The 14,620-nt window shown below is 64.0% G+C and overlaps 1 protein-coding gene across 2 annotated transcripts in view; it reads left to right on the plus strand.

Moving 5' to 3' along the window:
• The window catches only part of CCDC85C (coiled-coil domain containing 85C), a 67,340-nt gene extending 53,054 nt beyond the window's left edge, over positions 1 to 14,286 (plus strand). The window contains exons 3-7 of one of the 2 annotated variants that reach the window (XM_037130279.2): positions 3,896 to 3,934; positions 6,510 to 6,617; positions 9,680 to 9,775; positions 10,462 to 10,560; positions 11,192 to 14,286. In XM_037130279.2, the coding sequence (XP_036986174.2) occupies positions 3,896 to 3,934; positions 6,510 to 6,617; positions 9,680 to 9,775; positions 10,462 to 10,560; positions 11,192 to 11,281 (432 nt within the window). In that variant the 3' untranslated portion in view covers positions 11,282 to 14,286. The remainder of the gene's footprint in view (positions 1 to 3,895; positions 3,935 to 6,509; positions 6,618 to 9,679; positions 9,776 to 10,461; positions 10,561 to 11,191) is intronic. The other variant, XM_037130280.2, reaches the window with a different exon arrangement.
• The last annotated feature ends 334 nt before the right edge of the window (positions 14,287 to 14,620 follow it).

Raw genomic sequence — 14,620 nt, forward strand, 5'->3', positions numbered from 1 at the left:
GTGGAAAACGTGCGTGGACTGGTGCCGCAGGGCAGCAGTCTCCCCTGGTTTCACAAGGGGGTTCGTACCTGTGTCCCCTGGCTCCAGGCCCAGGTGTGCAGTGGTGGAGGTGGACAGGGGCCCTGTGTCTGGGGCATCGGGGGGATGGTGGCCCCCCCCCAAGCCAGCTCTGCCCTCTCCCGGGGGCCGGCCTGGGGGCCGTGGCCAGGAGGCAGCGCCGTGGGGACCGGCCCCCACCTGTTCCCACACCTGGACTGGGCCCACCCAGCCAGATGTCGTCAGAAGAGGGGCCACGGACCCTCGGCCCATCCCCACGCCTGCTGGCTGCAGGTGGTTAGACTGGGGTTTGGGGGCACGCATGTGCTTTGGCCTGCCTGCTGCCGGATCGCAGCAGAGGGTGCCGGGGACTCAGAGGCCACCCATATGGAAGGTCACATGTCTTCTTTCTGTGGGACTTTTCTTTTTTCCTGAACAAGGCCTTGGGAGGCCGAGCTATTCTGGGGGCCTTATTCTTCTGGGGTCCAGGGAGGATGGGGGTGGCTGAGCCTTCATCCCCCAGCCTCCTGCAGGTCAGGGTTGCCAGCTCCAGCGTGGCTCCTGCCAGCGGTCTTCCCAGGCCCCCCAAGTGGCGTGGTGCTCATCCCAAACTCTCAGCTCCATGGCAGCCCTCCCCTGCTGATGTGGGTTGGGACCCTTCAGCGGGGAGCCTGGCCCTGCCCCTGCTGGACCGCCAGCTCCTTCAGGACTGGGCTGCAGGGTCTGATGGTCACGTCTGTGTCTCCAGTGCCCAGCACAGCTGGACTGAGTGGTTGTATCTTGGGGAGCCCCTGGCTGCCCCCCACCCAGAGTCCTAGGCCAAGAGGGAGTGTGTGGTCCTTGCCCAGAGTAGGGAGTCTGCTTAACTAAGGGAGAACTGCTTTAAAAGGTAGTGAGCGTGTCATCTTTGGAAGTAATCAAGTGACATATGGATGACTATAACCTTAAAAATGATGCTGCTGTGGGTGGGCTGCTGGCCTCGGCCACGTGAGCTCTGGCTTGGGAGGCTTTATGACTCTGGCACTGAAGGGCTGTCACTGAAATCATCGCACAGCGATCTCCAGCTCCGCACAGCGAGGAATCCGCCTGCTGGCAAAGAGCCGGGAGAGCAGTGTTATTCTTTGAATTCTCTTAAGGGGATGTGGCTCTGGGGTTTGGGTGGGAGGGCAGGGAGCCGCGTGGATTCCCACTTCCCACCGCCCCACCCCCCACCATGGCCTCTATTTAACTCCAAAATAGCTCTAATTAAAAATGTGCCAGAGTGTTCACAGGCTAAATTACTGTATTGCAGTTCGTATTTTCTTTCTCTCCTCAGCCTCAAAGTTTCAACACAGCTGCGTCCTCGGCGCCGACGCTCCGCGAGCCCCTGCACACGTTGCTGATTTTCCCTGTGGGCTCTCTGGGCCCAGCTGAGTGGCGCGTGGGCACCGGGGCCCGGGCTCTGTGTTGCCTCAGTCGGGGCCCTGCTGGGCTGGTGCACCCAGCAGCCAGCGCGATGGAAGTGCCAGGAGCCCGCAATGCCGCCCCACGCTGGGCCAGCGGGCCGCGCCTGGGGGTGGGCCGGTGGTAGTCCAGGCCTGTGGCTGAGCCGCCCCGAGCCTGCCCGCGCCCCCTCCTTACCTCAGCACCCCCACCCTGCCAGGACACACAGGGTGGAAGGGACCCCAGCATTCACACCAAGCACAGGTTGGGGATCTGGGGCCTGGTCGGGGCAGGTAGCCTGGCATGGGCGATGGCATCAGTCTGCTGGGGCTGCCGTAACCACACAGCATACCGGGCGGCTTAAACCAGTGAAGTTTATTGTCTCACAGTTCTGGGGGCTGGAAGTCCAAGGTCCAGGCAGGGACAGTTCCTTCTGAGGGTGGGGACAGGAGGATCTGGCCCAGGCCTCTGTCATTGGCTCGAGACTTTCCTCTGTGGGTGTCTGTGTCCCAGTTTCTCCTTTATAGGAGGACACGGGTCACTTTGGATTAGGGCCCACCCTGATGACCTCACTTTAGCCTGATCACCACGGTGGGGGCCCATTTCCAAATCGGCCCCGTCCTGAGGTCCTGAGGTCCTGGGGTCCTGGGCGTTAGGACATTGGCATGTGGACGGGGAGGCCCCCATTCGGCCTGTAGCCCTGCTGTGTCGGCCTGACGTGCGAGAAGGTGGCTTCGGGTCCCGGAAGAATCCCTGAGCTGGCCCTCAGCTGGCGTGGGGCTCAGGCAAAATTCTGTGTGTCCTGGTGTCCCGGTCTCCTCCCCTGTTAGACAGATGATGGCGAGGCCACTGCGGCGCCTGTGGCACTGACCGGAAGCCAGCCCCTGGGGACGCCTTGGGCAGCGGTTCTTTCTCGCCTTCCCCTGACCCCAGGTCCTGGGATACTTCAAGGTCTGGCAGACTGAGCCACCTGGCTTGTGGCTTGGGCCTGCCCGTGTCTGAGCCAAATGCTCTTCTGTCCCTTGTGTGAGGTTTGACCCCTCCCCCAGGCTGGGAAAGAGGGCACAGGTCTGCCACCATCTAAGCCCATTTCTCAAGCCCTGAGGAGGACTGGCGATCTGACCAGTGGTCCGCTTGCCCAAGGCCTCTGGAGACGCGGCCCCGTGGAGTTTCTGCAGTGGCATCTCTGCTCGCTGGGCTCTCCTGTGACAACAGTCTCTGGGCCAGTACTGCTCCCCTCATCTGTTTGGTGTTTGGGGTGGGCCGTCACGCCCCCACCCCCTTCGTTGTGGGCATGTGGTCTTTAAATGCCTCATCAGCAAGCCTCAGAACCGGACCAGCTTCTCCCTGAGCCGGGGAGGAAAGCCCCTTTCCAGCATCTGAGCAGATGGTCAGTCTAACGACAGGGGCAGCTAGACAGCAGGAATTTCACCTCTGTCCCCTTGCTCGAGGCGGAACCGGTGTCCCCTGTGAGCCATGCACAAGGACAGTGTCAGCATGGCAAGAGGCCGAGCCCAGGACTGTAAGCCACAGTCGGGCTCCTGCCCCCAAAGGGCTGCTGACCAGCTGGGTGGCCTTGGGCCAGTGGCTTGGCCTCTGTGCCTCCATCTTCTCATCTGTGAAATGGGGACACTTGAGGTGCCTGCCCCAGGATAAAGGGCAGATCTCGGGAGACTCAGAGGGCGGTGGGCCACTGAGTGTCCTTCCAGACCTCAATTTAGATGGAAGCAGAGTTGGTTGTTTGCTCAGGTTCAACCCAACATGATGGGGTTGGGAGTCCTCGCCCCCCCCCCCAGAAGCCACCCCCTTCCTTGGAGGCCCTGTGGCCGGCCCAGGGGCCCTGTGGGGGCCAGGTGTGGTGGTGGGCGAGACCTTGTCTGCACACTCCCGTCTGTCGCAGGCCCGGTGGCCCTGGCAGTGTGCACCCCGACATTGCGGGGCCTGCGGGGCGCGCGGAGCAGTGCCAGCTGAGAGGCGCAGCAGCCACACGCAGGAACACCTCGTTAGGAGGGGCCCACTGGGCCCCCGCCATGTTCTGAACGGCCTGCAAATGAATTCTCTTACAAGGAAAGAAAAAAAATAATAAAGTAAATCAGGTTGGTAGGACCTGTGAACTCCTGTGAGGGGCCTGAGGAAGAGTGGGGTGTGTGTCCCCACCCGGCCTCCCACAGGGGCAGCTGCGTCCTGGCGGGAGCCGCGGGGAGGGCTGTGGGGGGGGGCAGGGCGTCCTGGTGCCAGTGGGGGGCAGGCGCTGCCAGGCCTTGCTAAATCCGGAGCTTTAAATGCGTGGGGCTCCTGTGAGGTGCCTGGGGGACCCCCCACTCCTGTCCTCGGTGTGGGAAACCTGCTCCGGCCAAGCTGAGGTCCTGGTGGCTTTGGGCCGAGGTGAGGGACATGGCCGGGGGTGCTGGCTGACACCACCCCTCTTCCCTTCCAGCTGCCCTGCCCCCACGTCCCGCCGAGGAGCTGGCTTCAGGTAGAGCTGCCTGGTGGACCCTGGGTGCCCAGTGTTCGGGGTGGGGGGCGCTGTTTTGAGTGCTGTGTGGTGCCCTGTCTGCTCTGGGTCCCCTCGATTGGGCACAGGGGCCCTTCTCGCCCACCCGCAGAGGGCCCTCCCTGCCTGTCAGTGTCTCCCCTGCCCCGCAGGGGCAGCCCTGAGGTGCGAGGTCAGAGGAGGGGTTGGCCAAGGCCACCCCTTGGGGGGGTTAGTGGTGGCTCCCAGCTGGCCCAGGTCCCTGTGAAAGGTCCCTGAGGCCCCATGCTGGGCTTCCTCCCCCCCCCCGGGGGTCTGGTGCTCCTAGTGGTCCCTTGTGAGCAGGCTGCTGGATGGGGGCAGGCTCCCCCCACCCGGTGCCCACGCTGACCCTGGTGTCCCTGGGAGACCACTGCCACCTGCTGGGGAGCACACAGTAGGAGCTCCTGCAGCAGGGCCAGGGCCCTTTGCGGTGGGAGGGAGGGGTCAAGTAGCTGCCCCTGAGCGAACCCTGAAAGGTGGCCTGCCCACAGCTGCCGGCCCCCCAGACGAGGAGCCCCACGTGGCTGCGGAGGCGGGGGGGGGGGCTGCCCCGCCATGGCCCCTTCTGCCCAGCACCCCTCTGACTGTGCTCCCAGGTGTCGAGGGGGCGAGGCCAAGGGAGTCCCCGCAGCTTTTCCAGCAGAAGCCCTGGCGGGAAGCTGGTGGCGGAGGCCCAGGGAGGCCGGGGTGGCCTGAGCCCACACCGCGGGCAGCCTTGTAGGGACAGCCCTGGACAGAGCCCGGGTGTCTGTAAGTGTGCCCTCGGAGGCCCTGCAGCCTCCTGGGTCTCCCTCCTGGTCCATGGGCTCCTGCCGCCTTTGGGGGGCACTAGGCTGGGTGAGCGGCGCTGGGTTTTCGGCCCTGGCCAGTTTCCTTCCCTTTTAAGGGTTCTGGGAAATCCTGTTCCTCTCCTGCTGTGTGTGTGGGAGTCGCCCCCGCCCGCTCCATGTCAGGGAGCTGCAGGCCTGGCAGGGAGTCTCCCCTGCGGAGCAGCCATGCCCCCCCCCCCCAGGCCATTTCAGCTCCCTTCCCCTCAGCAAGGAGAACCGAGGGATTCCTTTCTTCCAGGGCACTAACAGGCAAATGCCAGGATTTTAATTTGGATCTAAGTGCAATTATGGTTCCTCATTTCGATGCGTCATTAGTCACGTTGCCCCTAATGAGAGATTGTGCATTTCCCCACCCGCTTTGAGGCTTGCTAATAAAGTTCTGACGTGCGAAACACGGATGTGCAAATATTTATAGATGGTCACTGAAGGCAGGGGTGGGAATTGCAGGCTGCTAATTAAAAACTCCCCCTCCCGGTGCCCACACCTCCTCCAAGGAAACTGGGGGAGGGAGGAGACAGCCCAGTGTTTGGAGTAACAACGTGTGGGCTCTCTGCGAACCCATTTGGTCCAGGGCCAGAGAGGGGCTCAGCCCAGAGCAGAATCCAGACCGAGTGTGAGGAAGGACTGAGCAGGCTCCGACGCCTCGGGCTGACTGGACTGGCCACATGCAGGCGCATGGCCGTCCCATTTTATCTAAGATCAATGGTTGTGTCTCCCTGCTGAGATTGAACTGCACTTTGGGGGCCACCGGGAAGGGGGATGGGCGGGAGGAGGGGCATGGCCCTTCCCCTGGCCTGGCTGGCCTCCTCCCCTCCAGGGTTTGTTTGGGTAGCTCCGCAGCCTGCTGACTGATGGGACCCTCCCCTGCCTGCTGTCCCAGCGCATTCCTCAGTGCCTTCGAAGTCGAAAAGGGTGCCTGGGCCAAAAATGCCATGAAAGGCCCAGAAGCCTGGCTTCTGCTCAGCTGGACCCAGGGCTGGATGGGATTGAGCACGGCCAATGCCTGGTCCTCTCCCTGTCCTGCCGGGTCTGAGCCCCCAGTGCCAGCTTCTGCCAGGAGGGGTGGGGGAAAGGGCCAGCTTTTCCCCGCAGGAAACAATCTAAGGCCAAGTAGGTGTGTTCATTCCTTATTCACCCATTACTCACACACATTCACCCTTCCCTCCCTCCTAAGCTCGTGCTGGGCATCAGTTAGGAGCCCAGTTCGCACTGGTTCCTGTGGGTACAGAGGGGTGAGGCCCAGGGCCTGCGTTTGGGCGCCCCTGTCCGGTGGTGGAGGCTCAGGGGCGCCCTGAGCAGAGAGCTCCCTGTGAAGGGCTTACCCTGCAGTGAGCCCCAGCACCCATGGGAGGCAGGAGGACCTTCCTGTGGAAGCGGGGGTTCCGGAGGGTGCAGGGAGCCCCGGTGTGGGATACTGGAGCCAAGGAACAAAGGCCAAGGGGTGGGAGACCGTGCCCTGGTCACTCACCTGCTGCCCACGTTTGTGCAGCGTGGCGGGGGTTAGGAGGAGCAGGAGGAAGCGCCTGCCTCGGTGGGCTGTGAGGAGCTGTTGCAGGGGGTGGGCTGGGCCTCCCAGCAGGAGCCTAGGGCAGCCCACAGCCGTGAGGAGGAGCCGCTCCAAGTGCCCGCTAGTGCCCGTGGGCACAGTCCTCAGCCGCCTCTGCCCGACCCCCCATCTGACCTCTCTGCCCCTCTCTCCCGTGCAGCAGGCAGGCTGTGGAGAGTTCCGGACGCTGCGGAAAGGCTTCTCCCCATACCACTCGGAGTCCCAGCTCGCCAGCCTGCCCCCCTCCTACCAGGACGCCCTGCAGAATGTGAGTGCCCCTCCCCCAGGAGCCCCACCGTTTCCCTGAGGACCTGGCACCTCCAGAATGCTGGGTCCCCATGCCAGTGGAGGGTGGGGCTCAGACCCCTTGGTGACCTGCCGGGGCCCGAGGGCAGTCTGTGGCCACGCTGGGGCAGGGGAGGGTAGTGGGTGAAGGCTCGGCCTTCCTCATTCTCCCACCTTCTGGAGCTTTGTAAGGTCTCCGTGTGGCCTGGCTCGGGGTGACGGTGTGGTGGCACCAGGCCGTGTGCAGGCCGTGAGGGCGGCTGCCCAGCTGCCGTCCCGCCGTGCAGCTCCGTGGCCCTTGAACGTGGTGGGGAGAGGACGCAGGCTGGTGCTGGTGCTTGGGGTGGGGCTGGGTGTGTATGTGGGAGGGTCGCTACCCCAGGCTCGGCGACGAGGGTGGGTGGGGGGATGGCTGCAGTTATCCACAGGGGCCTCCAGGGTTATCCCGGGCTGTGGCCGGCCCTGACGACAGGAAGGGGTGCCGTGGCACCAGCACACCTAGATCTCTAGGGGCAGAGAGTCCACGGGCGGTGGCCAGGGGCGGGGAGGTGGCTGAGCTGGGGAGGGGTTGCTTTTGGGTGTGATGGGATTTTCTCCTGTGATTGCACCCACCTGCGAATGCACTAGAAACCACTGCCCGGGAAGCACTTATCTCCCGAGCTCAGCAGAGACTTTGAACGAGAACCACCAGCATCTCTCGAGTGTCCGCCACATGCCGTGCCGAGGGCTCACCTCACACGTGAGCTGCAGCGAGGCGGGGCCCCGGCCTGTCTGGGCCAGCCCGGCATCACTGTGGGTCCTGGCCCTGCTTCTCCCCTCCACCTGGGCCAGCAGGGACCATCGGGACGCCCCTGCAGAGCCGCGCTGGCCTCGGTGCTGGCGGACGCCAGGGACTGCCGGTGGGGCCGGCCGTGTCTCCCAGAGGCCCTTGGCCCTTGTCCAGGCTCGTAGCTGCCTACGCTGTGTGGACGGCAAGGCCGCCAGCGGCAGGTACTGCAGATGTCCAGGCAGGAGCCTGTGGCTGAGCGAGGGTCCAGTCGCTTCTGAGTAAGGGCCCCGGAAGAGCCCCTGATACCCATGTGGGTGGCTCCTCCACCCCACTGCCCCACGCCCTCCGTCCAGTCTGATGGCTAACAGCGGTGGAGGGCTGTGTCCTGACGCCGTCTTGGCCGTCTGCGGACCGTCCAGTGCCCTGCAGCCTGGCCGGCTGGGCTGCGGTGCTGCACAGGCCAGCCTCGCTCTCCGCAGCTGGACGATGGGGCTGTGAGGGGCTGGTGGAGGGCCGGAGTGAGGGCTGAGTGGGCAGAAGGTTAGGAGGGCACGGGAGGCCTTCCGGGGGAGCTGTGCATGGGGAGGCCCGTGCCGGGAAACAGCCACTGCTGCGTGTTATTGGTGCCTATTGTGGGTCCGGTGGTGGCTTCATTTACTGGCTCCCAAGGCCACACTCGGGCATGGGATGCTGGTCAGGAGAGGGCTGCACTGCACAGCCTGCTCCTGGCTTCCCTCCTGCCTCTGCTCCAGGAATCAGCCCCCTTACAGACCAGGTTGTTCAGGGAGCCCCGGCCAGGTACAGACAGAACAGGAGGCCAGAGGTGCCAAGAGCTAGGTGCCTGACTGTACATGTGTGGCTGTCGCCCCCTCCTGGCCGATGGGGGCAGTGCAGCTCTCTGCCTCAGGTCGCTGTGTGTGGCTTGCCTTCCACCTGCCCACAGACCTTCCAGACCTGTCATGTGGTCCACTCACATGACGGACCTGGCGTGGGCACCATAGGCCCGGCAGCTGGGCTGGAGTCAGGCAGTGCCCCAGGGCTCTGCATACACCCTGGGACCCGGGAACCTTTTTGTTGACCAGATGAGGAAACTGAGGCAGAGTGAGTCGGGCCCTGCCTGAAGTCACAGCCAGCAGAGCCTCACCCAAGCCCAGGTTTTCGAACTCCAGGCCCGGGGGTCCTTGCCTCCCTGCTGTTGGCTGCAGGGTGAGCTTGAGAGGCCCTGGGGGCAGGCAGGTGGGGACAGAGGAGGGGTGTTGGCTGCCAGGCAGAAGGTTCTGGGCCCTGAGGGTCTCCGCACAGCAGGGCTGGATGGGCAGGCCCCCAGGGCGGTGGCCCTCAGCCAAGCTCACCCATATGCTGGGGCCCTGGAGGAGCCACTGGCCCATGGATGGGAAGGGAAGCAAGACTCAAAGAAGGGCAGGGCCTGGGGAGCCCAGCTTGGGGGCCTCCTCCCTGTCCCCAGGCCCACACGGAGGCCGGGGCGCTCTCTCCCAGTGCTTTCTGTCTGGGTCCCCTTAGGCCCACTCCCCTAGTCTTCTGGACACCTGGCTCCAGTGGGCCCTGGGGGGCTTCATCCTCGAGGCCTCTTTGTCTGTGAGTTTTTTCCATGGGGTCCTGAATGCAGGGTCCTCCTTGCAGCCCAAGGCAGAAGCCCAGTACCTGGCTCCCTGGGCCAGTGACCCTTGTGGGGAGAGCTGGGAGGCCCTGGGCAGACACTCAACCTCTGCCACAGACGGCAGGGTACTGAGAGGCCGGGCTGGCTCCTTGCCTGGCTCATCCCAGTCCTGTGGTCTGCTATGGGAGTTCGCTATCTAATTGCCCATTAGAGTGTGTGCTGAATCAGGTGGTCAGACTGGGCCAGGAGGCAGGGCTCAGGACTGGAAGGGACTTACAACCCTGGGGCGTGGCGGGTGGCATCCAGGTGAAGCAGCCACTGGGCAGTGGGAGAGGCGGGGCTCTGGACTCAGGACACCTGGGGTCTGCCAGGTGCTGTGTCTCCGCTGCCCTCGGGCTGTGTGTGCTGCCTTTGCATGGTGTAGACCGTGCACTCGCTCTGTGTGGAGGAGCCCGTGTGGCGTGGTGGGCTCCAGGTGCTGCCTCTCAGCCCTGGCCCGCTCTGCGCACCTGCCTTCCCTCCCATCAGCCTCCCCTGTTTCCTCCTGCCTGACCTCAGGCCCCATGAAATCAGGGGCCTTGCTCAGTGCTGGTCACACCTGTGGCCACCACCTGGGCCTCTTGCCGCGCGAGCTAAGGCACGTGATTCCCTCCCACAGGGCCCGGGCTGCCCCGTGCCCGAACTGTCCTCACCCCCCTCGGCCGTCTACAGCCCCCCAGGACAGAAGCCCGAGGCCGTGGTGCATGCAATGAAGGTGAGGGCCACCTGCCCACCCACCCCCAGTTCCTGCCCCCTCAGGAGCCTGATCGCTGGTGCCCTGTGGGCCATGTGTCCCTCGGGGTTGTCTGAGTCGAGACCAGGCGGCTGTGACTGCCCGGAACACTGTCAGGGGGGACTCTGGGGGGCTGGGTGCCCGCAGCAAGTATGTTACCCTGCACCTGTTCTCCCTGCACCTGGGGAAACTGAGGCCTGGGGGGATAGGGAAAGGGCAGGCACTGCCTCCAGGTCAGAGTCATGGGCAGGACTGGAGCCCAGGTCTCCTTGGCCCAGCTGCTTCTCACCGCTGGTACGGCTGCCTCCCCCCGAGATGTCTGCGGGTCCCGAAGAAGCGCCCCTGTCTCTGGGCACATCTCCTCCTGCTGTGCCCACCCGTCTCCTCACCCTCTGAGCCGCCACCCCCCCACCACATGCACGAGTGGGAGTGGGTGCTGTCCCCGGTCCTTCTGTTCACTAGTTACATGCTGGGCCTTAGGTTGGAGTGAGTCCACCTGTGCGGGGGGTGGGGGGGCCCTCAGCTGCTGGACATGGGGGTGCTGCTTCCCTTGTGTGGTGTCCACAGTGTCACTGGGCAGAGGGGAGAGGACTCAGGAGGAGGAGGGGTGGCCTGGCCTGGCCCTCAGACCTCTCCGCACCCTGGCCCCCGGGCCCTGTTCCCTGCAGGTCCTGGAGGTGCACGAGAACCTGGACCGGCAGCTCCAGGACAGCTGTGAGGAGGACCTGAGCGAGAAGGAGAAGGCCATCGTCCGAGAGATGTGCAACGTGAGTGCCCCGGGTGGGCGTCCAGGCCTGACACGGGGGTGTGGTTGCAGCTGTCCCCACGGTCTGTCCCCGCTGCCCCCTGCACCCTCGAGAATGCAGGTCCCTGATCTCAGCAGGTCGGTCTGTCCTGGGAATGGGCCCCTGGCTCCCAGGAAGGGTCTTGTTTACCTGTGTGTCCCGACCAGGCCACTGGCTGCTGGCCTCCCAGCTGGATGGGGCCCCTGCTGGCCACCCAGGTGGCGCTCAGACTGGAGATGCAGGCGGCCCTCAGTTCTGGGGCCTGCAGAGCTGGAGCTGCCTGGGAGGGACGGACTCACTGACCTGTCTCCCTGGTGTGGGTCTCTGGGCCCTGGTGGAGGCCAGCAGGGTGGGGTGGTTTGCAGGGGCTGAACCAGAGCCTCCTGGGGGTGGAGTGTTGCAACCCCCCTCCAACACTGCCTTCTGAGTCCATGGGCCCCCCTGGGCAGCTGGGAGGCCGAGGCTGCACCCCACTGGTGACGTGCTCAGGTGGCTGTGAGGGTGGATGTGAGAAGACTGGGCCTCCGTTTCTTCCCCTGTCCCCACCAGCCCTGGGGATGTGTGGGCAGGCTCCGGGAGGGGCCCTGCACTCACAGCCGGCCTCTCTGCACAGGTGGTCTGGAGGAAACTGGGGGATGCCGCCAGCTCCAAGCCCTCCATCCGGCAGCACCTGTCTGGGAACCAGTTCAAGGGGCCTTTGTAGGGCCTCTCCTCCGTGAACACAGACTGTCCCTGCCCGGGGTCCCCAGGGAAAGTGGCGAGCCTTCTGGCTTGAGCCACTGTCGTCTTCTGTGATGAATTGTACATAGGATGCTGCCTGCGTGGGTCCGACCCACTGCTGGCTGGGCCCCCCATCACCCCCATCTCTCACACCAGCAAACCGGGAAGCCGAGCAGCTGCCTGCCCAAGGTTCCCTGCAGCCCGGTGGCCTCTCCGGCCCCGGTGTCAATGGAAGGCGGCTCTCAGACGCCAGGCCCCGGGACTGTGTGGGCTGGGCCTGCACCTCCTCGAGCCCTGGCTTCCTCTGCCCCCTGGCTGCCACTGCACTGGGCCACGGCTACTGGCAGCTGGACCTGGTGCGGGCGGCACTTTTCATCCACCTGCTGTCACCTGGACACTAGCTCCCCAGTGTTCTGGACACCGGGTCCCCTGAGCTGTGGACGGGGTGCTCCTGAGGCCCTTCCCTTGGCCTGTGCCCTGCCCCCTGCTGCCAGCTGCCACTTGGTTTTCGGGTTCACACTCCCCTACCCTCCAATATCACCCTGCCCTGTGCCAGGGGTGCCCTCTCTCTCCGGTGGCTCCTTGCCCAGGCATCCCCATTTTCATGGTTCTCATGATGGGCCAGGAACACGGGGAGGCTGAGCAGACCCCCGGCTGAGCCGCACATGCCCCCCTCACTGCATGGGTAGCACCGGGTCACGCCTTGGCCTCCGGTCCGCCGTGTCCCCTGGAGCCCCGCCCCACCCTCACTCACTGTGGACAGAGCTGCACGGCTGGGACAGGAGTTCTGCCCTCCCGGGAAGGAATCTGACCTGGCTCTGGCGGGAATTTGCTGAGTGACCTTCGCTCAGCCTCTCTCTGCCCCTGGTGCACAGTGCGGGCCCAGTGGTGCTCTCAGCCGTGTGTGTGTGTGTGTGTGTGTGTGTGTGGTGGACGCCATCGGCTGCTGCCTGCCTGTGCTCTCAGCACTGCAGCCAATGGCGTCACCTGCAGGGGGCTGGGGGGCTGGACCCATGCCACGTTCTGCTGCCTCTTCCGGTGGACCGACCCCCCTGCCCCGACCGAGGTAGGGTCGGGGCACAAGGAGCTCCTTGTGGGCTCTGAGGGTCAGATGAGACCATCGGTATAAATGGCCGAGTATACACTGTCAGGTGTGGTGTGTGTCTCCAAGTTTGTGTTTGAGGAGAAGGAGGCCCAGAGGGGTAGGCGATCCATGGCTCCCCGCCTGTGAGACCCCGGGGCCTGGGGGCAGACAGGGCCGGTTGATGCTGCTGGGAGGCCCTGGTGTCCACTCGCTTCTTGCCCATCCTCCGACTTCCCTGTTCCGGCAGCACTGGGGGTTGCCGCAGCCTCCTGAGGCCCCGGGGTCTTGTCTTTGCATCAGGGAGCCTCGTCCAGGCCCTTGTGAGGGACGGGGGGCCAGGACCCAGCTGTTCCCACTGTCCATTTGCCATTGGGGCGACACTCTCAGGGGAAAGGCGTGCAGCCCTCATTCCCAGGGAGCCGAGGGGGCCCTGCTGATGGCCGCAGGCACGTCCCTCCTGCCCTGGGCATGACAGGGAGCCATGGGCTCTTTCTGGAAGGAACTTGCCATCAGGTCAGGTGGTGAGCTCCCTGTCATGGGGGGTGTGCACTTGGAGCAGGGTGAGCAGCCTTGGTCATGGCACTGTGTGATCACTGCCCAGGTGGGCAGCGAGCTAGTAGACAGAGGCCCTGATCTGGTCTTGCAGTCCAATGAGCCAGAGCAGCTTGAGGGCCCTGAGTCCATTTCAGTGGGAGCCATGTCTGGGAGCCCCTTCGCCATGTTTGGTTCAGGTTGGCTTTGCCACAACTGACAATAAGCAATAAGGAAGGTCTGCTGGTTCCTGCTGACCCCGCAGCTGACCCTGGGAGGGCAGCCTCACAGGGATCCTCCCCTCTGGAGGGAGGCGACCCTGCCCTGGGCCGCCGTGGCTCCCGGGGCAGAGTTCCTGCCAGAGCCCTCCTGCCTGCCATCTGGGCAGGACCAGCCGGTGCAGAGACCCTCCTGTGCCCCCTGCCCGTGTCCCCATGCCAGCATGGCGTGGGGTGGCTTTCTAGGGCAGGACTATGCCTGTGACCGTCACCTTGCTAATGTCATCAGCTGCGGGAAAGCTGCTACAGCCACTCTGCCTGACTCCACACTAGGTCCGTTTGCAGCTGCGGGGTGGGGAGGCCGCAGGCTGGGGAGCCCCAAGGGGGCCTCAGCACAGGGGTCGCCAGGGGCCAGCCAGGGGAACCCCAGCTCTGCCACTAAAGGGGGGTGTGTGGGGTGACACTGGGTGACCCTCCTCCCTTCCGGAGCCTTAGCTCTGAGAGCTCACGGTGGGCAGGGGTGTCGGTGAGCTTGGTGTCCTTTCGTAAAGGTCCCCTTCATTTCTGAACCCCCTGCTTCTAGATCCTGAAGCCACGGGGCCACCTGCCCTGGGGCTCCAGTTCCCACTGTGACAGAGGCCACCCTTCCAGCCTCACCCCCAGGTGTGAAGCCTGCCTGGGACCGCAGCCCACTGGGCACATTTTCTAGGGTGGCATGTTTTTATCCAGAGGTGGTCAGCTCTACACATCAGTGTTTAAAAAGTGACCTTCCACTTTTTTTTTTTCCTTGAAAACTTGAGAGGAAACAAAGTACTACTGATTTTCTTTTTTAACAACGCATGACTACAGAGCGGGAGAGGTGTGTATTTTTCACCGTGCGGGAAGGGTCTGCTGCTTTCTGGAACTGGCTGGACCGCCTGGTTCCTGTCCCCGCGCCCTATTTTCTGTAGGATGTGTCCCGAGAACTGGGGCCAGCCCCTCGGCTCCAGCCCATTTCTACCTTCTATCGAACCCCTTTGATATGGGGGAAGAGCGAAAGAAATAGAACTTTTTGATAGTGTGGTAAAAACATTGAGCTATTTTAGTACGAGGTAACAGAAGAGTGTGACGGTGTATACTTTGCGCTAGATAAATAAAGGCTCTTTGCAGGCCTCCGTGGTGGGTGTGCAGCGCCTGTTTGTCTCAGGGGGCTGGGGGGCAGGGCCACCGGGCAGAGGGCTGCACCTTGGGAGGGTGGCAGCAGGGCGTGCAGTGGTGCCCCGTGGTGTGGGTGGCTCAGACCCCATCCTGCTGCTCCAGGGGCCTCTGCACAGCCACAGGCCAGAAACAGGGTTTTGAGCTCAAACCCTCATCTAACCCAGGAACCAGATCTGTGCAGGCTTTTCAGCACCTCCAGTGGGGTCAGAACCCCAGAGTCCCCCACAGAGCCTAGGCAGGCTCAGGGCGGAGGAGGCATGGCCCGGGAGACTTAGCCCAGCCCTCGGTGCAG

This window comes from Artibeus jamaicensis, unplaced genomic scaffold (genome assembly GCF_021234435.1).
Source record: "Artibeus jamaicensis isolate MK-2021 breed Jamaican fruit bat unplaced genomic scaffold, CSHL_Jam_final contig_444, whole genome shotgun sequence".
Taxonomy (NCBI): Eukaryota; Metazoa; Chordata; class Mammalia; order Chiroptera; family Phyllostomidae; genus Artibeus; species Artibeus jamaicensis.